Source organism: Nannobrachium achirus (assembly GCF_963921795.1).
Source record: "Nannobrachium achirus genome assembly, chromosome: 15".
Lineage (NCBI taxonomy): Eukaryota > Metazoa > Chordata > Actinopteri > Myctophiformes > Myctophidae > Nannobrachium > Nannobrachium achirus.
In genome coordinates this window covers 3,441,118-3,463,271 of record NC_137822.1, presented here as the reverse complement: position 1 = coordinate 3,463,271, position 22,154 = coordinate 3,441,118, and the positions used below count along the sequence as shown (strand labels likewise).

At 42.9% G+C, this 22,154-nt stretch overlaps 1 protein-coding gene across 1 annotated transcript in view; it reads left to right on the top strand.

Moving 5' to 3' along the window:
* The window catches only part of sez6l (seizure related 6 homolog (mouse)-like), a gene marked incomplete at both ends in the record, with an annotated part of 190,279 nt that extends 175,985 nt beyond the window's left edge, over nucleotides 1-14,294 (top strand). Inside the window, 6 exons of the mRNA XM_080742871.1 lie at nucleotides 248-439; nucleotides 2,525-2,719; nucleotides 4,718-4,753; nucleotides 10,864-10,978; nucleotides 13,349-13,454; nucleotides 14,265-14,294. Of these exons, the coding sequence (XP_080598997.1) occupies nucleotides 248-439; nucleotides 2,525-2,719; nucleotides 4,718-4,753; nucleotides 10,864-10,978; nucleotides 13,349-13,454; nucleotides 14,265-14,294 (674 nt within the window). The remainder of the gene's footprint in view (nucleotides 1-247; nucleotides 440-2,524; nucleotides 2,720-4,717; nucleotides 4,754-10,863; nucleotides 10,979-13,348; nucleotides 13,455-14,264) is intronic.
* Between the last annotated feature and the right edge of the window lie 7,860 nt (nucleotides 14,295-22,154).

Sequence of the window (22,154 nt, the reverse complement as noted above, 5' to 3'; positions counted from 1 at the left end):
TTCAACATGGAAACGATTATGAAAAATAATCACGATTATTTCAAATAATTGCGAATAGACGATTATGTAATAATTTTGACAGCTGTAGCCCTCCTGACATCCCAATCTTAGGGCGGACATAAGGGCACAGAGCGAGCTTGTTAATAATAACTGCACACTAAGTAATTACTGTACTTGCTCAAATGTATAATTTAATTTGCAAACAATACGTCATAATGTATACTAAGTTGCATTGTCTTTCTTTCAGTCATGTACTGTTCAGACCCTGGTCACGTGGAGCACTCCACCAGGTCTCTGTCGGACCCCAAACTCCTGGTGGGGACCACCATACAGTACAGCTGCAACGCGGGCTACATCCTGCAGGGCGGCGCCATTCTCACCTGCTACGGCCGCGAGCCAGGGACCCCCGTGTGGACATCTAGACTCCCTCATTGCGTTTGTGAGTTCTTAAAGGGGAACGAATCACTTCAGCCCTATTTAAAGGGGAATAACACTTGTTTTCAACATTGAACCATGTCATAATATACCTTAGAGCTGTTGTGTTGCCTAGAACTGGAATTGATTGTTGGGGTCATGTGATCAGTGACATACAGAAGGTGTACTTTTTGGCTCCGCCCTCTAGGAGCCCACTAGAATGAGTCATTGGTACTACTGTACCAATATTTACCAGTGACTTTACAGAAAATAAGCCCAGAGTCGCTCATTATAATAAGCAGACTTGGAAACATTGCAAACATCCGACAATAATGCTGTATGATAACAAATCAGCAGTTGCATATCTCGTATTTGAACCTTTTTCGTTTTATTTTAATCTTTTTCGTAAATGAATACCCTGCATCATAGTGCCCAGCAAAATTAGTGAAAATAGCAGATCTACATGTGAGCTTGTAGATCGGCTATTTTCACTCAATTCAACGGTTATGGGGCACTGAGTGGTTATACCACATGGGCCCTATTATGATCCAGGTCTTATGCCTTATGCCTTAACTTCTTTGCCTTTTTTTACTATTTTGTTTTTGTTTTTTAAATATTTCAAATAGCTGATCTGCAAGTTCACAACGTGCAGATGAAAATCAGCATTTGAAGTATTTAAAAATGTTTTTCAAAATAGTGAAAAAAAAAGGTAAAGAAGTTAAGGCATAAGGCATAAGACCTGGATCATAATAGGGCCCATATAGGCTCTAATGCCCAGCGAGTCACAGGTTGGATTTCCGACTTCTGAGCCAAACTGTCTTTTCTGCATGTCACTACGTGTCTTCTCCTGTTTCCTGTCCATCTCAACTGTGCTGAAGAAAAGACCCCAAAATATCAACAACAAAAAAAGGTTTTGAACATACAGTACAAGATTCCTGCCTGACAGCAATGATATAAAGTGTCTTTCCTCCAGAATGTTGAGCTGAAAGCAGACAGGTTTAGTGTCTGGTTTGTCAGGCGTCGTGGATTCAGAAACATGTCATGAAATGTTCCGGTAACACCGCGGATGAAACGCTCTCTCCGCTGACACGATAAGAAGCGGAGCTTATATTTGATTTCTTATCTAAGCTGACTGGACAGGCTCCGGCTCTCCCAGCATCACCCACCGTCGCTTCATGTCAAAAGATGGTTTCATTTTTTTTATTTTTTTTTATCATGCTGCATTTTTATATCAACGTAATGTTGTGTGTGTGTGTGTGTGTGTGTGTGTGTGTGTGTGTGTGTGTGTGTGTGTGTGTGTGTGTGTGTGTGTGTGTGTGTGTGTTTGATATGCAGATGATACATGCCTAGGCCACCTGGGTATCCATGAGTCACATATGTTACACACACACACACACACACACACACACACACACACACACACACACACACACACACACACACACACACACACACACACACACACACACACACCATGTATGCACACGCACAGTCGCACACGCACACAAACCTGTAGCCTGTCAGAAATGTCAGAGCATCTGCACCCCCCACTCCCCCCCTCCCTCCCCCATAACGCCATTGGCACTTCAGTAGAACATCTGTGGCTAGTCAAAGCCTTGTCACTGGAGGAGGAGGAGGAAGGGGGTGTCATTCGGTCCAGAATGTCCCCCCACTTTTCATGCTATCAACCTATTCTTTCTGTATTCCCCAATAGCCAATGAGGTGCAATTGGAAATTGGCGGAAAAACATCTGGGAGTGGTGTTAGCTGGAGTATTGGTTGAGCTTCACATGACAGTTAGCACGCTGCAGAATATTGTCACGTTGGCAAACATAAGAAATGAAGGAAAAACAACAATTTATTTATTTTATTTTGTAAAATGATTTATTTACGAGCGAGCCCACACTGTTTCGTAGGAACAGTATTTCTAGTTTTCGTATGTTGTTGTTAACATGTGAAAATTTTAAGTCATGAAAAGGGCAGGGGGGGGGGGGGGGTGGACTTTACAGGGAAAGATCAGGTGAAAGCGAAGAGGAGGAGGAGGAGGAGCATGTAGAGTTCAGACGTCACGCAGACGTCACGGTGCGTTAATGTCTTCCTCTCTTCCACAGCCGAAGACTCGGTCTCCTGCGAGAACCCTGGTCTCCCTGACAACGGCTACCAGATCCTGTCCAAGAGGCTCTACCTGCCCGGCGAGTCCCTCAGCTTCGTCTGTTACCAGGGATACGAGCTGATCGGCGAGGTGGCCATCAAGTGCATCCAGGGGAACCCGTCCTTCTGGAGCGGCCCGCTCCCGCTCTGCAGGGGTGAGTCTGTCTGTCTGTCTGTCTGTCTGTCTGTCTGTCTGTCTGTCTGTCTGTCTGGGGAACCATTCTTTCATTTGTTTGTGCAGGGGTCTTCAACAGGGGGTCCTCCAAAATATTTGTGTGATGAGAACTTTATTTTTTCTACTCTAACCACTTTAACCGGACGGACCCTAGTATCTCTATTCTGTGTGGAACATTAGCCAAAGAATAGCCAATCTACAAGCTCACAAGGCTATTCTTGGCAAAGAGGTTTGGTGTGTGAGTGAAAAGAAAAGCAGACTAAGCACTGACGGTTCAAGGCATCGTTCAATGTCTCAAAATACACATTAAACCAACAACCTACACTGATGATATTGCTGTCAAACAAGTCTATGCTGTTTCAGAAATATATGAAAATGTTTAATCTGCAACACAATTTTATACAATACGTAGTGGGGGTCCCTGCTTTATCTCTCTCTCTCTCTCAGCTAAGGGGTCCTTGGCCTAAAAACGTTGAAGACCCCTGTGTTTGTGCATGGGATGCAACTCTTTAGTGTCGGGTCGACGCATTAACTAGCCTTATTGTATTGCAAGTGGTTCTCAAAGTGGGGTCCGGGGATCCCCCCCCCCCCCCCCCCCCAGCTAGGGGTCTTTGACTGGGTTTCCAGGAGGACCCCAAATAAAAGATATCTAAAGAGGAACCAAATGGACCCCTTACGGGTCTGTAACTCTTGAATGTGTACAAAATGTACCCGTAAATTAATACTGAGGATTTTACAGTGGGGAATGTGGTCCCAGAGATTCAAGTGATTCTTTTTTTGGTTAAACTAAGTGTTAAATGGCTCTATATCCTGATAGTAATGATCTATATATTGTTTGATCAGTAACAGTGTTAAATAACTCTATATTGTGATAGTAATCATTGCTATAGTGTTTGTTCAGTAACAGTGTTAAACAGCTCTATTATTCTGATAGTAATCATTGCTATAGATAAGAGTGTTTGTTTACTAGCAGTGTTAAATAGCTCTATTTTGTGATAGTAATCATTGCTATAGAGTGTTGGTTCAGTAACATCCTGTTTCTCACATGTTCGAACAGAAAAGGCATTTCAGGTCGGGATATCAACAGACCATATTCACACGGCGGCCATGTTTATCTATTGAATATGTTAATATGGGCTTTTTACTCTATTATGTTCAAACAGCAGAGAGAACTCATATACAGGATACAGGACAAAGTGGAAATTATGACACACAGAAATGAGCAGAGAAAATCGAAGCTGATAAATCCATAATCTCTGCCAATTGATGACATTTGCAACCTATCCACAACTTTCCAACATCCCATCGTGCATTGCGCAGAAGGCGAGCGGCATTTCCGGCGTGAGCTTGTATGTCTGCTGTTAACTGTAAGTGTCCCGCAGATAATGCTACAGTAAAGTCTTGCGGAAAGAGGTGGATACAGTACCTGATAATTCTTTCTCTGTTTCTAAAGAGCTGGAGAGTTGTTACGGAACAAACACTTTATTGTAATGATTAGTAACAGAATGTATGTGCAAAGAAGAATGTCCATGATGCATACAACTCAAACAGAAATACCATAACGTCACTGTCGGGCAGAAACCTCGTATCTCCAAGTTTCAAATGTTTTTTGGTAAATTAAAGCTCTCGTCTAGTTCATCATACAAAAGTGTCGCACATAACTAGTGAAAATAGATCGACAAGCACACAACGCCTTGTGTGCTTGTAGATCGGCTATTCCCACTAGTTTAAATCATTTTTAAAATGATAAATACAAAACGAACGGTTTTGGGTTTAGGTTTCCACCCGACAACGACGATAAGAATGTCCATGATGCATGCAACCCGAAGCAGAAATACCATAAGAATGTCCACAATGCATGCAACCCAAAGGAGAAATACCACATAATTATCCATGATGCATGCAACCCAGGGCAGTAAAGTGTGACGTGAATGATGATATGATGTGATGCATTGTCTGACAGAATGCTATCTTGCAGCCAACCATGACTGCTTTGGCAACCATGCTTTGGAAGGTGAGTCTGTGCATGTTGGTGTGAGTACTTGTGAGTGCTTTTAGTGGTGGGTGGACGATGTACATATAAAGTACGCCTCACAACTCTTTCTTCTAGTCTATTGTAACGGCCAACAAACATCCCACAGATGAGGAATAAAAACTATAGAGCATCGCAGTGGGCGTGGTTTACTGGACACACAAAAAAATATCCCGCTCATTTTCCTCATAGACTTTCACGAAAATATTAATAACAATTATGTTATGCCTAGAACCAAGCCATCCAGGATTGCAGTGAATCACGATTCACGACCATAAAACCTTTGTTTCTATGAAAAGAACATTTTGAAAATCGCTAAACAAATGGTAGTTATTGAATGTAGTATATCAAATAATGTAATATAAAAATATGTTTTCACATAGGATCAAAGGTTTTATGGTCATGATTCACTGCAATCCTGGATGGCTTGGTTCTAGGCTTAACATAATTGTTATAAATATATTTGTAAAAGTCTATGGGGAAAATGAATGGGAGATCTTTTAGTGGGACCAGTAAACCACTTCCGCTGCGATGCTCTATTACACTGTGCTTCACCTCTCTGTTTGCTGTGCTTACATTACTAGCATGGCTGCCTGTTACTCAATGCTGGGTCCCAGGAGGACCACCAAAGGTCCAAATGGACCCGGCCTTATGTGTCCATAACTCTGAAGGGCTGTCCATACTGTCTCTGACCACACAACATTTCGTCAGAAAGGTCCGGCTCAACTAGAAAATGACGTCACTCGCAACTTCTGAAAAGCATTACCCCGAATTAGAGTTCGGAAAGCTGAAAGGTTTGGTGGTCGGAGACACTATGGACAGCCCCTTGAGAGTGTACACATGATGGAACCATGTGTGAGGATTTTAAAGTGTAGATTGTAGGGGGTCCCAGTCTCCCAGAGATGAAAATATCATATCAAATGTGGGTCTTGGTATCACTGGTTTAGATACAGTATAAGCATGTGAGCATGTCTTTGATTGAGTGACCATACATGTACCTACTGTATGACAATACATGTACCTACTGTGCTATGTTGTTTACAAGGTGTTGGGCTGAGTTGTTGACCTTTTAGCTTGAGACCCAAAAGTGAAACTTGATATCTCCCGGGACCTAAACTATAATGAGAAAAACTGTTGATCTACAAGCTCAGCACATGTCGCAATAGATCAGCCATTTTTACTGCTTCTTGAACGTTTATTTTATTAGTCTGGTTGCCCCTACGGGGCAATCAGACTATAGTATTGTCCGACTTTATTCTTTCTTTCCAACTTTTTTTGCCGCGCTACTCCACCCAGTTTTGGTGGCACTTGGGCCATATGTCAAATCGACCGGCTTCATCGGGACACGTAGGGGTACATTTTGCTAAGATATACGTTATTTTAGTTTAATTTATATAAATGTAATCGTGAATTAATTTTCTCCATTGACTTTAATTAAAATTGACTGAACTAGGCCATTTTACATAAATCAAGGGTGCTGAATCAGAAAAACATGGTTCCCAAGTGATTATTTTGGTTTTTGTCCTTCCAATTTGCATAACATTTTGAACTATTTCTTCAATAGCTCTGAAACAAGGCAAGCAAAAGAGTCTATAGGCCTATGTTCTGAGACAGACGGCATTTTCTTATTGAATAAGTGCTAAGCCTACTCCTAAATATGCAAATTGGTGGCCACCATTACAGAAAACTGTTTAGTACTCAAAGGGGTCCACACACTTCTTATTTCTTTAGCGGTGCTAACCGATCCTACAGTACATCTGTCTTTTCCTGTTTGTACGTATTGGCCAAGCTTTGCAGGACGCTTAATGAAAGAAAATGCTGCACTGGCTGCATAAAGCTGGGTTCAAACCTGGATGGTTCGAGCGGTGCGATTACATACAAAAGTGAATGCAAAGACGAGATGACGCGCGACCGAGCGCGGCGCGAACAGGTGCGGTGCGAACCATCCGAAAGGGGCGGCGGGAACAGCGCGAACGGTCACCTTGTATCTTCCCCCCACTTGAAAAATCGAACTGAAGCGACCCTCGCTTCAACCCCACTCCACCCATCGCGTCAGACAGCCAATCAGCGTTTATGTTGTCCAGAGACACGGACATGTTTTTGGTGTTTGGAGTTGGGACTCCCTTTTTTCCAGGTGTTTCGCCTTGATTCCAACCGGACATGATTTTCTTACCAACGCGGACCTGTGCGACCATAGTGAAGCGATAGATGCGACTAGAATAGAAGAAATAGCTTAAGGTTTGGAGTTTGGACGCAGCTTAAAACAGAAGGCCGTGCACAACCTGCATTGTCAGCCTACAGCCATATACTGTATAGTTCAGTGTGACCACATTGGGGTTTTTGAGCGGTGGTCACACCGTCTCCATAGCGTGGCCGTGTGTGTATCCGTGTGTGTCTGTCTGTCTGTGTGTCTGTCTGTATGTAGCCTCTGGTGTATGTAGCCTGAGTACCCTGTGTGACCAGAGAGGTGCTGTTGAGTCTAGTCTGCCCTGAGCATCAACTGCAATAGCAGTGGTGGCCTGAGTGAGCAAGTATGGCTCACACTCTCACACACACGGGTGCACGCCCCCCCCCCCCCCCCCCAACACACACACACACACACACCTGGGTGAGCAACACACACGCGCACACGCACACACGCACACGCACACGCACACACACACACACACACACACACACCGCTCACTTCAAACTTGGGTTTGATTTTTTCTCCATTGTTAAGATGGTGGTTTTCACTGTTTACAGTGAAAATGTCTCTCTCTCGGCTGATTGAACTTCTCACCTCTAACCGCTGCTCCTTCACTTGGAAAGGAGTCAGCTTAGGTGGTTCGGGCATCTAGTACGGATGCCTCCCGAGCGCCTTCCTAGGAAGGTCCTCGATGCACCCTGTGGCAGACCAAAGACCAGATGGAAGGATTATATCTCCACATTGGCCTGGGAACGCCTCGGTATACTCCCGGAAGGAGTGGAGGAAGTTGCTCAGGATAGGGTACTCCCAAAGCTGGTCTACAGATCTTCAGCCACCTAGCCGCCACAGAATGCCAAAATGTCCTTATTTTTATACTTTGGCAATTTTTTGGTAAAACAAGTGTGAATGTATATACCAAAGCTGGTTGATGACATCAGAATCTCCTGCAAAAAGCAGGAGAGTATTGGTCAAGCTTTGTGTGAAGCTTGACCAATCCTCAAGCTTAAACCTCACCAAACGCAGAGGATTAGTTTCAGACGGATGGACAGACATTGGTAATGGTCGATTAATAGTTCGAGAGATACCATCACAACATTTATATTATTATAATATAAATGGTAAGATGGAATTCAGTGGATTCTACACGGCCACTAAACTGCTCCACAAGGCTAGTCCACAAGGTGTAAGCTGATATAAAAGAACTGTGTCATTTCTTGTTAGACTTCACGCTACCTTCTCCTCAGCTTTCTCGGCAAGGCTTATCCACAAGACGCAAGCGGGTATAAAAGGACTGTGTCATTTCTTGTTCTCCCTTATGCAAATGGTGGTTTTTTCAAGGCTTAAACACACACAGCTACCTACTGTACGCAGCTGAATGCAGTACTTGTGCGCTCTGCTGGTGCAAATAAAGAGACTTTGCTGTTGTTTGTTTGGACTCTCACCTGTGACCAGTCTGGTATGGTTGAACCGGTCATGGGTTTTGAGCCCCCCCCACTAGCATCACTCTCAGGATCTGAGTCACTTAAGCCTCTCCAACATGACAAGGTCACAGCAAGTGTGACAAGAGTTTCAGTGAGTTAGGACACCTGAAGAGACATCAGTTAATCCACACTGGAGAAAAAAAAACTTTCATCTGTCTGTGTTCCAAGACTTTTAGTCGGTTAATAGACTGAAGTTAATAGACGTATCGATACGCTGGTGGTGACTCTTCAGTTCATCTAACCGACTAAAACTCTTGTCACACTGTTTACAATAGAATAGTTTTTATTTTGTGTGGATACGCTGGTGAATCTTCAGGGAAACCGCCCAACGGAAACTCTTGTCACACTGTTTACAGTGAAAATGTTTTTCTCCACTGTGGATACGCTGGTGAGTCTTCAGGCTACTTAACCGACTGAAACTCTTGTCACATTGTTTACAGTGGAAAGGTTTTTCTCCTGTGTGGATACGCTGGTGAATCTTTAGTTCATCTAACCGACTAAAACTCTTATCACACTGTTTACAATAGAAAGGTTTTTCTCCTGTGTGGATACGCTGGTGAATCTTCAGGACCCCCACCTGACTAAAACTTTTGTCACACTGTTTACAATAGAACGGTTTTTCTCCTGTGTGGATTGGTAGGTGTCTCTTCAGGACAGCTAAGTGACCGAAACTCTTGTCACACTGTTTACAGTGAAAAGGTTTTTCTCCAGTGTGGACACGCTGGTGAGTCTTCAGGTTACTTGACTGACTGAAACTCTTGTCACACTCTTTACAGTGAAAAGGTGTTTCTCCAGTGTGGACACGCTGGTGACTCTTCAGGTTTCTAAAATCACTGAAACTCGTGTCACACTCTGTACAGTGAAAAGGTCTTTCTCCAGTGTGGATACGCTGGTGTGCCTTCAGGAGACTTAACTTGCTGAAACTCTTGTCACACTCTTTACAGATGTGAGTTTTCCTCTCTGTATAAGTCAGCTGATGTGTCTTCACCTCTCCTGGTTGAGTTGAAGTCTTGGTAAACCTTTGATGACTGTAATATTTCAGTTTGTCTGTGTCTCCTTGTTCCTGGCTGGTGATTTGCTGGAAGGATTCTGGGGGCATCTGTCCATTTATGGGCATTTGGCTGTAGAGGTCGTCATGGCTTGATTGAGATCTGAAGTATGAGCAGACCTTAGTCTGGGAGGAGTGAGACCACGCTCCTTCCTGGAGCGGGGGCTTATCACATCTGCATCTATACATGGACTGTGATAGTGACAGTTTTAGGTTCTGCTGGGTCATGGTCAATTTATTTATCCTCTTCCTGACTGCCTATGTTTTCTATCTCCTTCTCTCACGACACTGAGTAAGAACACTGAATCTTATACATGCTGAGCAGAGCTCTGGTCTGACCTCGCTCACAACACAACCGGTTGCTGTGCAAAACTGACAACACCGATGTGCGCAGGCTGTCGCCCCTCCATATGTGGGCAAGAGTGACGCCATCAATATCACATCACCACCATGATGGAAGAGATCATGGTGGAAGAGATCCACGTTGCCACATGCCATAATTAGACCCAGTTTATTTATTTTTCATTCAGTAATTACTTGCGCCAGCTGAGCGAGCAAGTGCTGAGCGAGCAAGTGCTGAACGCACCTCATGGCACGCTCTGCTGGCGCACAAGTACTGTAGGCCATAGGCCTACTTGTTCACAAGTCGCAAGTTGGCACCTCGACAGAGTGCCGTTCTAGTTAGTTAACCTGCTTTTAAACTTCCGCCTCCTATAACCTGACCCATGAACCTCTGACCGTCTTGGTTCTCATATCCCTGTGTTCGAGGACCAGACCCCGGTGTCATTACCAGTGGCTGTGGCTGTAACTCATTCTGGAGGCGTGTTACACACAGCATAAATCCAAATGATAGTCTATGTATGGGATGTGACTCTGTTGACTTCAATATATTTATATGTCTGGTCTGTCATCAGGGGCTAAACGTATACTTTGCCCAGGATTTTTACTTTGGATCATATAAATCTGTATTTTTAGATATTCAAAGATGCCTATAATACAGACTAGTAGAAAAGAAAAGAAAATCTACAGTATGTGGACCCCTTTGAGTAGTAAACTGTTTTCTGTAACAGTGGCCTCTAAATTAAATTTTTAGCAGTAAGCATACCACTAATTAAATTACAAATATCTTACACACATTGTCTGACCTCAGACCATATATATACACCTTGTTTGTCTGTTTTGCTTGCTTCGTTATAAAGTTATTGAAGAAATAGTTAGTTGCTTGGGAACCATGTTTTTCCTGATTCAGCACCCTTGAATTACTGTATGTAAAATGGCCTGGTACCCCACTTTTACCCCAAAATGCCTCTAACAATCACGTCTTCCAGAAATCCCACTGGTCTGCCGCTCCAATGGTGTATTTCTTGTGTTTTAGTTGCAGAGGCTACAGCAGGGTCCAGTCTGGACGGAGGCAACATAACGCTGGCCATATTCATCCTGGTCCTGCTTCTCTCTGTGCTGCTGGGAGGGGCCTATGTCTACGTCACACGGTACAGTCAAAGGTTATGCTAGAAGCACGTGGTTTTCAACCAGATAGCTCTCCAGCTAAATGGAGAGTTGGTAACCAAACGAAACCCTTAGAGATCTTTAACTCTTGAGTGTTTAAAATGAAACCAAATGGACCCTTACAGGGGTCATTTGGTTTCATTTTACGAGTTTTTAAGAGTCACATTTTTGCTAAACATCTGCATTACTTAATTTACTAGAAATCTGAACTATTAGAGAATGTAGAAGATTTTTTATTTTGATTAACATTTTGCCCATTATCTCTCCTGTGGTACCAAATCTTAGCCAACGATGACAAAATGTTCAAAGTTTTGGGGTCTGAGAGGCTGTCATCAAGTAGTGGTCTGTGGCACGAATGCCGAAATAAAACATGGACCTTGAGATGAAAAGGGTTGAAAACCACTGCTAAAAGGATACACAACAAGCTACAGTAACAGGGTTTGTTTCCACTGTGGTCCTTTGTACTCTCTTTGTACTTTGTAATATATGTTTGGTTACATGGGCCTAGTATGAGCAGAACCCACCTAGCCTGGCACTGTATACATAGCCTGGAAACCAGACAAATCTTCCAGTGCAAAAAAAAAAAAAGACCCAGCAGATTAGTCTGGCCCTGCTCGGTTGAGATTTGATTTTGCTGCCCCCGAAGTTGTGGGGCACCAATTAGGAACCAGTATGCACAAATATGGAGCAGGTTTATCACCAGAGTTTTTTTTTTTCTGCCCCTTGGAAATTTCAGGTTCCACACAGAAATTCCAGACTAATATCTAAGCAGTGTCTGGCCATGCCAAGCTAAGCCATTCAGGGGCCTGAGCCAGGCTAGAACACACCATCATTAGCCACATATATTACAGCTGTTTAAATATATTCTGTGCACAGAAGAAAACACTTAGGGCCCTGACAGATAGATAGTCAGTGACGCACGCCATTTGAGGCCAACCCGTTCAACATTATTGCAAGGCAATTATTAATAATTTGAACGTCAACGCAACGAGCGGAATGGAACAAGGGAGCACTGTAATACACACGCATGCGCGCACACACACACACACGCACACACAGTTGTGTTCACTTTGGCGTGTAATCTCTTTCTCTTCTCCCTGTTACGCCTGCACTTTAAATTGATGAATACACTATAGGCCCTATATGCACAGAAGCCATAATGGAAAAGAAATTGGGCCTCTTCCTTATTTCCTTCACGTACACGTACTAATGAAGGCTGTTCCATTTAGTGTAACACAGTGGTTCTCAAACTTCTTAATTTCAAGGACCCCCATAACTCTGACGGTTACACACCCGTAAGGGGCCATTTGGGACCCCCTCAAGGAACCATGAGGCTCCCTGGACCCCAATTTGAGATCAGAGTGTTTCCAGTGAGCCAACATGCACAATATCAGCACCCTGACTCTGACTAGAATGCAACAGAGACTTCATTAGTATCATTGGTAGCACTATGCAGCAAGGAAGATGGCCTGTTTCTTTCCAGTAAGGCTGCTATGCATTGAGCCAGCCTATTAAAGGCTTTATCATAGTCCGAGGTGAAGAGCTATCACCTCAACTTTTAGGTCAATGGTTCTCAACCTGTGGGTCGGGACCCTCCCCAAATTATTTTGGGGGGTCCCCAGATGATTAACTTAATGTGCAATGTTGTTTTGTCGCTCAAATGTAAACAAACCGACATAAAGTTTAAGTGTATAGAGGGTATCTGCACATTTCTAAAGTGCCAATTTAAGGACTTTTTAATACCTCTAAAATGATTAATTAAACATTGGCCAAATTGTCTAATATTGGAGGCAGAAATTGTGAAAATAGCCGATCTACATGCTCACAACGCCTCGCAACGCAGGGCGTTGTGAGCATGTAGATCTGCTATTTTCACAATAGAACCGTGTTATACAAAATGTTATGCATCAACTCTTAGTGCTCGTCAGGGTGGGGGGTCCACAGTTAAAATATTATTATTTTGGGGGTCGTGGCCTGAAAAGGTTGAGAACCACTGTTTTAGGTGATAAGCTATCACCTAAAAATGAGATAACAAGTGGAGGCCATCATAGTCACTCACAGGCTCACGGTGAAGTCCTATCACCGCGCCTCTGTGCCTAACCAGGGGGAACACTGATTTGTCAAGATCGACCAATCGGTAAACAGGGTGATGGGGAGATGTCTGAAGGTAAAAACAGAGGAGCTGTGTCTGGGTTTGCGGTGATAGCCCTTCATCGCGGCTAATGATGTAATGTTGTAGCTGTCTGACTTACCACGGTGATAACTTATCACCCCAGACTGTACTATGATAGGGCCATCAGACAACTGTGAAGGATCTGATGAGTATTTCTGCTTCTCTGTTTCCAAACCTCTAGGTGCCGCTATCACTCCAACTTAAGACTGCCCCTTATTTATCCTCACCCATACAGACAGATCACTGTGGAGACCGAGTTTGATAACCCACTTTATGAGACAGGAGGAGTAAGTGCCAATCCATTATAACTACACGTATCTTTAATAAAATAACCGATTAATACTCAATCTCAATTTTGGGCTCGTCATTATAAGCGAAAAGTAAAAGAATAGGGAGAGTATTTTTTGCAGGTCTTTCAGTCCGAGTGTATCAAAAAGGCAACTGGGTTAAGGTGGACACGACCTCCTGTTGGTCTGACCAGGTTAACATTCACCAGGTTAGCATTCACCAGCGTCGGCAGGATAGCATTCACCAGGTTAGCATTCACCAGCGTCGGCAGGTTAGCATTCACCAGGTTAGCATTCACCCGCGTTAGTTTTACTGAGATTAGGTTAGGGTTAAGGTTAGGTTTAGGTGTATCTCCGTCCCTCCGACTTTCAGCACCTCCGCGCAGTCAATCACAAGCTTCCGCTGCCTTAACCCAGTTGCCTTTTTGAAACACTCGGACTGAAAGACTGCAAAGAATATAGAATAAAAGAATATACTGTATATATCGTCACTGTCGGGGAGAAACCTTGTATCTCCAAGTTTCAAATTTGTACAGATTTTTTGTAAAGTAAAGCCCTGCTTCTTCATACAAGGCAGTCGAACAAAAGAAGTGAAAACGGCAGATCTACAAGCACACAGCGCCTCGCAGTGCGAGGCGTTGTGTGCTTGTAGAACGGCTGTTTTCACTAGTTCAGTTCACTTATCATTTTTCAAATGATAAATACAAAACGAACGCTTTTGGACATACAAGGTTTCCACCCGACAACGACGATATACTGTATAAACAGTATATATCATTCTTTAAAAATATATATTTTCTCTCTCACTAGGACACTCGTGAATATGAGGTATCGATATAAGAGACATCACCATGGATCAACATCGATTGGCCGTCCTTCCTCTCCACCCTCCCAGCCCTCACAGAAACAGATGACGACGACGATGATAATAATATGATGATCATGTTGGTTATATGTCCTTTGACACGATGGCTTTCAGCAGAAGGAAACAGACTATGTGGAGACGGGAGACGGACGGTGGATCGGTCATGAGGTCGTGGAGGTCCATCGGGGAAGACGGACAATCGAGATGAAGTATGAGGACGAACCTAGTCTCGTGTGGCCAGACAACTATATTCCGCAATCTCTGAATGCTATATAGCAGTGCTTTTCAACCATTTTCATATCAAGGTCTATTATTATTTTATTCTGCATTTGCAAAGCTTAGAATATTTTGCCGTCGTTGGTCGGATAGGATAACATTTTAAAATGAAAGCACCTCATTTTACACTCTCACTGAAGAGTTAAAGTGGTTAGCAACTATCCATCATTTAGCTGGGGACCACCTGGAACCCCATCAAGAACCACTGCTTGAAAACCACTGATATAGAGTCTGGAACTACGCCCTGTAAGGAAGCTGGCCCATTTGAATTTCCATTTCTGATAAGCAGCAAGCTTTATACAGTATATGCTTAAAATATTTAAATTTATATTAGGACAAATTAGCGCCACTGCAAAGTCGGAACGGAAGCGGGGGAGGGAGGCGCCACATCCGCTTTACCCTCGGATCGTTGTCAGCGTTTCCTTTTGCTCCAGACTGTATGACGCGAGCATTTTGAAAATTGGGGGAGGCAACAGTCTGGTCACGCGAGACTAGGATAAACCAGGAGGAGGTGGAAACATGAGAAACTGTGTAGAAACCTTTAGAGCCAAAGCTGTGTGGAGACAAACCTCAAAGAACAAAGACTGGGACAGGATGGAGGCTGTTGTAGGAGAAGAGAAGGGGAGGGAAGGGAGGTGCTCTGGTCCATAGCGTTTGAAGGAGTTCCCCTTAACACTATGTCATGATGAGCCCTGGCGCTCACACCCGTAGCCTCAGCATCTAAAAATAAAAAATACACTTTCGCTACTCACCAAAACAAAGACGTTTTGTAAGATGTTGAAAGCCTACTTTCCTTTGTGGGAACACCCCCAACCTCACGTCTAAAATGTCAAAAGAAAGTTTAGTTACTCCACTGCGCCATCTATAGATCTTGTCAATTGAAAAAAAATCCATTGATGAGATTTTGTCTTCCCATGAAATATTTTCTTTTCTGGCCAAAAGGTGTATTTTAGTGAGGTGTGGGGCTCAGAGTATTGAAAGTAAGCTTTCAACTCCCTAAAACCGTCTTTCTTTTGGTGAGTAGCGAAAGTGTATTTTGTATTTTTACTAAAGACGAGAGGCAGAGCTACCATGGCTGTGAGCGCAAGGGCTCATCGGTGATATAGCGTTAAGGAGAACTCGTGAGATAGTGTTAAGGAGAACTCCTTCTAACGCTATGGGCCGGCTTGAATTTGTTCTCCCAAACAATTAGGACACAGAATATTCCCCTCTCGCTCTTTCTCTCTCTCTTCCCATCTGTGGTCATTTTCAAGGCTTTGTAGTCAGAGTTTCATGCTATTCAAATCTATGACTTTGGGGATTTCTCCTGTATGACCCCCAGTGGTTCTCAAATGTAGGCCTACTTTAATTTCAAGGACCCCCATAACTGTGAGTTACAGACCTGTAATAGGGCCTTTTCACCATGGTTTGGCTCGGTACCCGTCGCCATGGGAACCAAAACATTCAGTGAAAGAGGTGGGACCCCGTCGCCGACGGCTCTTTGCTTAACGATTTGGACCGCAACGGCTATTGCGTCATAGCAGCCGTAGTCCCGCCTCATGTCGCGGTAGTAGAAACGGTTTCCTTAAATTCCCTATTGAGAACCACCACAGCTACAGACCGATGAATGTCACATGCTGGACAGAATATCCTAGCCAGAATGGGACCACTTCAACCCTATAAACTTCATTGACCGAGCTCCCCTACTTTCTTCCCCGCCCCCCCCCCCCCCCCCCCCCTCTACACCGAATCTCTTCGCTGAAAACAGCCGATAATAGCAGATCTGCAAGCTCACAAGTTGTGAGTGAGCTTGCGGCTCTACTGTTCTAACCGAATGTTGGCCCCCAGTCAGAATAGGGAAGGTAGAGTTCATAATGGTTGCTAAGGGTAAAAAGATGAAAACAAGTATTGTTACAGATTTGAATATTGTAGCCGTAGTAACTGACCCCTCCCAGTGTAAACAAACTCAGCCAACCCACCAGATGATGTATTTATTTTGATGTATTATACGTGACGTTTTATGGAGATTGATAAATGATTGATAAATTATGTATATGTGATGTTTTATGCACATTGATAAATGTACATTTTCAATATGAGAGATAAAAAAATACATATTAACAATTTCCCTATGTAAATGGCAAAACCTAAATAAAAACTATACATTATTTCTTAAAAAAAAGATTAAAGAAAATGTGTTGTTAACTTTTCCAGTAGTAGTTGTTTAATTGCGACCATAGGTCGCAGTTAACTATGAAAATCGGCACATCTTGTCCATATGTATCTTGTCCGTTGACATTGTGACATCATATTGTTGTGACATCACCTCATCAAATATCAAATCCTGGATATCCATACAGAGACTACTGGATCATCACCTAGATCTCCATATAAACCTTAAAAAAAAAAGTTGAGATTGTTGGAAATGGATATGTGCAGACTAAGACACGATACCATATTACTTTAATATCAGCTCACACTGAAGTTTGCGACTCAGCAGCCATCCATGTATGCAACACGTATACACACATTTGACATACTGTAACACACACAATAAAAATAAGTTATATACATACAAAATGTAAGACCAAGAGCAATGTCCACCGCTCAGCCTGCCCCTGGCCATGACTCTAAATTAAGCATCAAAGTCGACTGATGGACAATGGGAGGATGGAGGGATGTGAGACAGACAGACAGAAGGTTGAGATGGTTTGGACATGTGAAAAGGAAGAATGAGGATGGAGGCTGAGGATGGGGCTGCCAGGCAAGAGGAGAAGAGGAAGGCCAAAGAGGAGGTTTACGGATGCAGGTGAGAGGGGACATGCTGGCGGCGGGAGTGACAGAGGAAGATGCAGAAGACAGGATGGAATTAGCCAGAAAGAATAAACAAACATGTGTGATTTCCGGGCTGTGTGTGTGTGTGTCGTGTGTGTGTGTGTGTGTGTGTGTGTGTGTGTGTGTGTGTGTGTGTGTGTGTGTGTGTGTGTGTGTGTGTGTGTGTGTGTGTGTGTGTGTGCGTGCGTGCGTGTGTTGTGAGCACTGACCAACAACAAGAGGCAAGAGAAGGCATGTTTAAACAATAAAGTATGTTTTGTTTCAATGTGTATCGTATGCCAGCGGTTATCAGCCACTGCAGTAGTGTGGTGGTGTTAACTTGCAGATTGCATATTGTTGGGCCCATGCGAGATGTTAAGCCTGTGTTCATTTATGACAGAAAAATGAACTAACCACTAAGAGGGGATGAGGGAGGTTGTTTCAATGTTTTTTTTTATGTGAACATAAGCGCCCTCTACTGGGTAGAAAAGTTACATAAATCACCTTTAATGTGTCCTTCAATGGGAATATTTGCTCTCCTTAGCACAAATGTCTCAATTTATTCAAAGCAGAGAATCGGTATACATGTGCAGTGTGTGTGTGTGTGTGTGTGTGTGTGTGTGTGTGTGTGTGTCTACATAAGTAGGCATGACAGAATAGTGGATTTGATATCAAAAGATGTCTCTTCCATCTTCAGGTCCTCCATCATGCTATATAAGCATTCTACTGTTAAGCCGAGCATGTTTAGCCTGTGTAACGACGATTCTGTGTTCTCTAGATAGATAGATAGATAGATACCTTTATTATCCCAAGGGGGAAATTTAGTTGTCCAGTAGTAGCACAGCAGTATACAGTTATTTACAAAGTTACAGAGACGTAAGAAAAAATAGATAAGAGGGAAAAAAACAAAACAAAGACAAGAGCAGTACAGTACCAATAAAGAATAGAGGGCGAATAATATATAAGTATAGATACATAAAGTGTCTTGCAAAAGAGACCATAGCAGTCAATGCTAGTTAGTGCAAACAAGTATCTCACTGTCATTGTTAAACAAAGCAAAAATACTCAGAAACTACCAACACTAACAACCTAATAGTGCAGTGTCAAAAATCAGTGTGAAAAAAGAAGAAACTAGGAAGCGTGTCACCGCAAGGCGCACATGAGCACTCTTCCTGGAAGGTCCTTAGAGGTCAAAGTCAATACAGCAATAGTTCCTTAGAGGTCAAAGTCAATACAGCAATGGTTCCGTAAGTCTAAGTTAGGTTCAGCTAACACCCCTGATGTCATTGTTGTTAATGAAACTCATAAGGAAGTGTTTATTCTCGAGGTCGGGTGTACCTTTGACTACAGCTTAGAGGAAGCTTTCTTAACCAAAGTGTTAAAATATAATCAGCTAGAGCAGACCATCGCACAGCTAGGCTACAGATGTAAACTTCTGGTTTTTATCTTTGGGAGCCTAGGGCATGTGCATAAGTTGGTTGTGAGAGGCCTTCAAATGGCCGGCCTCACCAAAAGAAGGGCCAAGCAGCTAGCAAGGTACTGCTCTGTATCAGCTATTATAGGAAGCCGCTCTATTTGGAGGAGGCGTTCTTATCTTTACCCTTGATTGTTGTCTGTTGTGTTTGACATCTATGCCAACAGTATTGTACGTAACAATGTTATGCCCTACATGCACTTTGTAACTGGCTGTTTTCCTAATTATCTGCCTGCACTGATACTGTTTATGTCCTTTGTACATTCGTATACTTCTGCTTATGTGGACATAAATAAACATTTCAAATGTGTGTGTGTGTGTGTGTGTGTGTGTGTGTGTGTGTGTGTATCCGGACTTGTTTCCATGTGTTATTTTAGTGTTTTTGCACCAGTATACACACTGTACAGCATGTGTGGCACATGCACACATACACATCTTCTCTGCAAGTGTATGCTGTCTCTGTCCTGTGCTTCTGTGTACAGCAGATACAGTACTGTATTGAGTGTCTTTGCCTCTCAGTGTGAGAAAATCACACCAGTGTGAAGTGAGCAGTGCTGATGATGATGATGATGATAGACCCACATGATGTCACAGAAAAGGGGGTCAAATATCTTGATTATAGGGGTTCATAGGGGGTCATGTCGATATAAACAGTATTTGATACCATGGAAAAAACACATGGTCATACGAACAAAGTTGCGTATTGGAGCGTAACAAGTAGTCCCATTCTGGCTAGAACAAAAACAAACTTAATTTCAGAAAAGAATAGTGGGTGGCAAAAAGTAAATGACCACTTAAGCCTGATTTCCAACACGTTGAGAACTTGTCCACTGCTTGAAAATCGGAATGCCAGGTTCAGAGTGGTCAATACATGTATGGCAAGAAAACTCCTTATCTGTAACATGTCACGTACATGTACTGTAGATGGACGGGCGTGGATTGAGATGCACTCAGCGTTGATCTGAAATCAGATGAATCTGCAAGTGTTCAGAGATGGGGGGAAAATATGCATAAAATAACAGAATTTCAGGTTAATTACGAACAACAGGGGGTGGCAACTCCTGAGAGCCCAAATGAGGCCCCTGAGAGGCAGCAAAAAGTGACAGTCAACAGTGCTGTCAGTACAATAACCGCACCCAACAGAGTCTTTCTAAGCCTAAGGAGGCAGATCGGAAAGGAGAGCGTCACAGTGAATGAAAACACATGGAGGAAGGGGGTTAAAACCATGCTGCATGTTTTCATGATTGACCACATAGTCAGGGATATTTGGGCTGTACCTGCAATTATCAATTATTTCTTTAATAGCGATTATCTGTTGAGAAAACTGCAAATAGATCAGGTTTACAGGGAATGGGGATTAAAAGAAAATGTATATAAATGGGGTTTGAGGACTCAGGGAGTCTGAACTCCAGGGGCAGGGCATTCCAAGGGGTAGGGGCTCTGAAAGCAAAGGCCATGTAATCTTTATTATTAGCATTTAATTGATCTTTTGGAATGTCCAGGAGTGCTTTATTCGAAGATCTCAGTGTACCTGGCGGCACGTAGGGGGACAGTAGGTCCAAGATATAGAATGGGGCAAGGCCCATCATGGCCTTACATGTAATAAGTAAGATTCTAAAAGGAATTCTAAAATAAATTGGCAGCCAGTGCAGATATGCTAAAACAGATGTGATATGTCATATTTTCTTGAACCAGTTAAAAGATGGGCTGCGGCATTCTGAACCAATTGGAGACTATGGATGGATTTTGTTGAGAGGCACATGTACAAGGAGTTGCAGTAGTCTAGTCTAGGCGTGAGAAGATGAAGGCATGGACTACTTTTGTCAGATCGGGAAAGGTCAGGAATGGTTTATTCTTTTAATATTTCTGAGGTGGTAAAATGACATTTGAATGACCTTCTTGACATGTTGTTGTAGGTTGAGTTCTGGATCAAAAGTTACACCTAGGTTTCTAACTGTAGATTGATTTAAGGTTCGGAAATAGTGGCCAAGGCCAAGGAGGACTGGGTTGTCAATGGTGTCAAAGGCAGCCGTTAAATGCACAGAACCAAATGGACCCAAATACATGGCTATATTATCTTGTATGGAATCACATTGGAAGAGGCCAGCATACAGATTCAAAACGAAACAATCTCACACACAGTGAGCGGTGCTTTTTAATAATTAGTTAATTGTGGGCTCGCTGAAAGTGAGAACACTGTTATCTTCATTATTTATATATCAAGTTCAAAAATGAAGTAATTTTTCAGTCAAGTTCTCCTCAAAAATGACGTAACCTATTGCGTAACCTATTCTCCTCGACAGCACAAAGGCAGTAGAATCAAGTTCTCCAGTAGTACAGTACAAAAGACAATGTAAAAGATGAGGTGCAACCAAAGGGTAGATTTTTATGCCCATACATGGTGTTACATGCGCGCCCACACCGTTTCGTAGGAACAGTATCCCACAAAGCTTGGCCAATGAGCCAAGTGTGGGACATACAGTATATTATGCATACATACAAACATACAAAGCCAGATGTAGAAGCGGTTAGCACCGCTTTAAAAAGGAGAGGGAGACACACTAACAGACTGTGTAAGCATTATAATATTACCGGTAGGCACCATTTAGCTGGGAGCCAGGGACTGAGCAATATAGCCTCCACACAAGTTACTTTGCTGGAAAAACAATGTATAAACAAATAGGAATCCAACTAAGCAATGTTGTTTCTTTTGCAAGCTCTGTGAGGTCGCCACCAAACGTTCTGTACAAAACTTCAAAGTAAACCGTTGCAAACTGATTCTATTTGCACGGAAAAAACTGAAATAAATACGACAAAAATTCAAAGCAAACCGATTCACACCAACTCTGAAATGAGTGTTTGTTGTGACTAACCTTTTGAACTTTTTTGAGCTTGGGTGCGCTTGAGTTCTAAGACGTACTGAGACTGCCTTTGCCAATCAGACAAGAAGGAGGACTTGAGAGCTTGCTGTCACATTTGTGCTTCACTCCTCTCGCAAAAGGATACTCATTGTACCTCCTGATGAGGGTGTGCTGCTGCTACACAATCCGATAGCCGCCACATGGTCGTTAATTCTGCAATCTGATGCCATCTTATATTATATGTATTTGCACGCATGGCAGTTTTCTTTTCTCTACACTTGTGGCAAATTACCTAGTCCAAATGTGCTGTCTCAAAGCTAAAAAATGGCCACACATAGATTTGGCTCTAGAGGAACTTAAGTTTGTGAACATTGTTGAATTGGGTAGCTACTGTATAGGACTAACTGTAGACCGGCACTACCACATTAAAC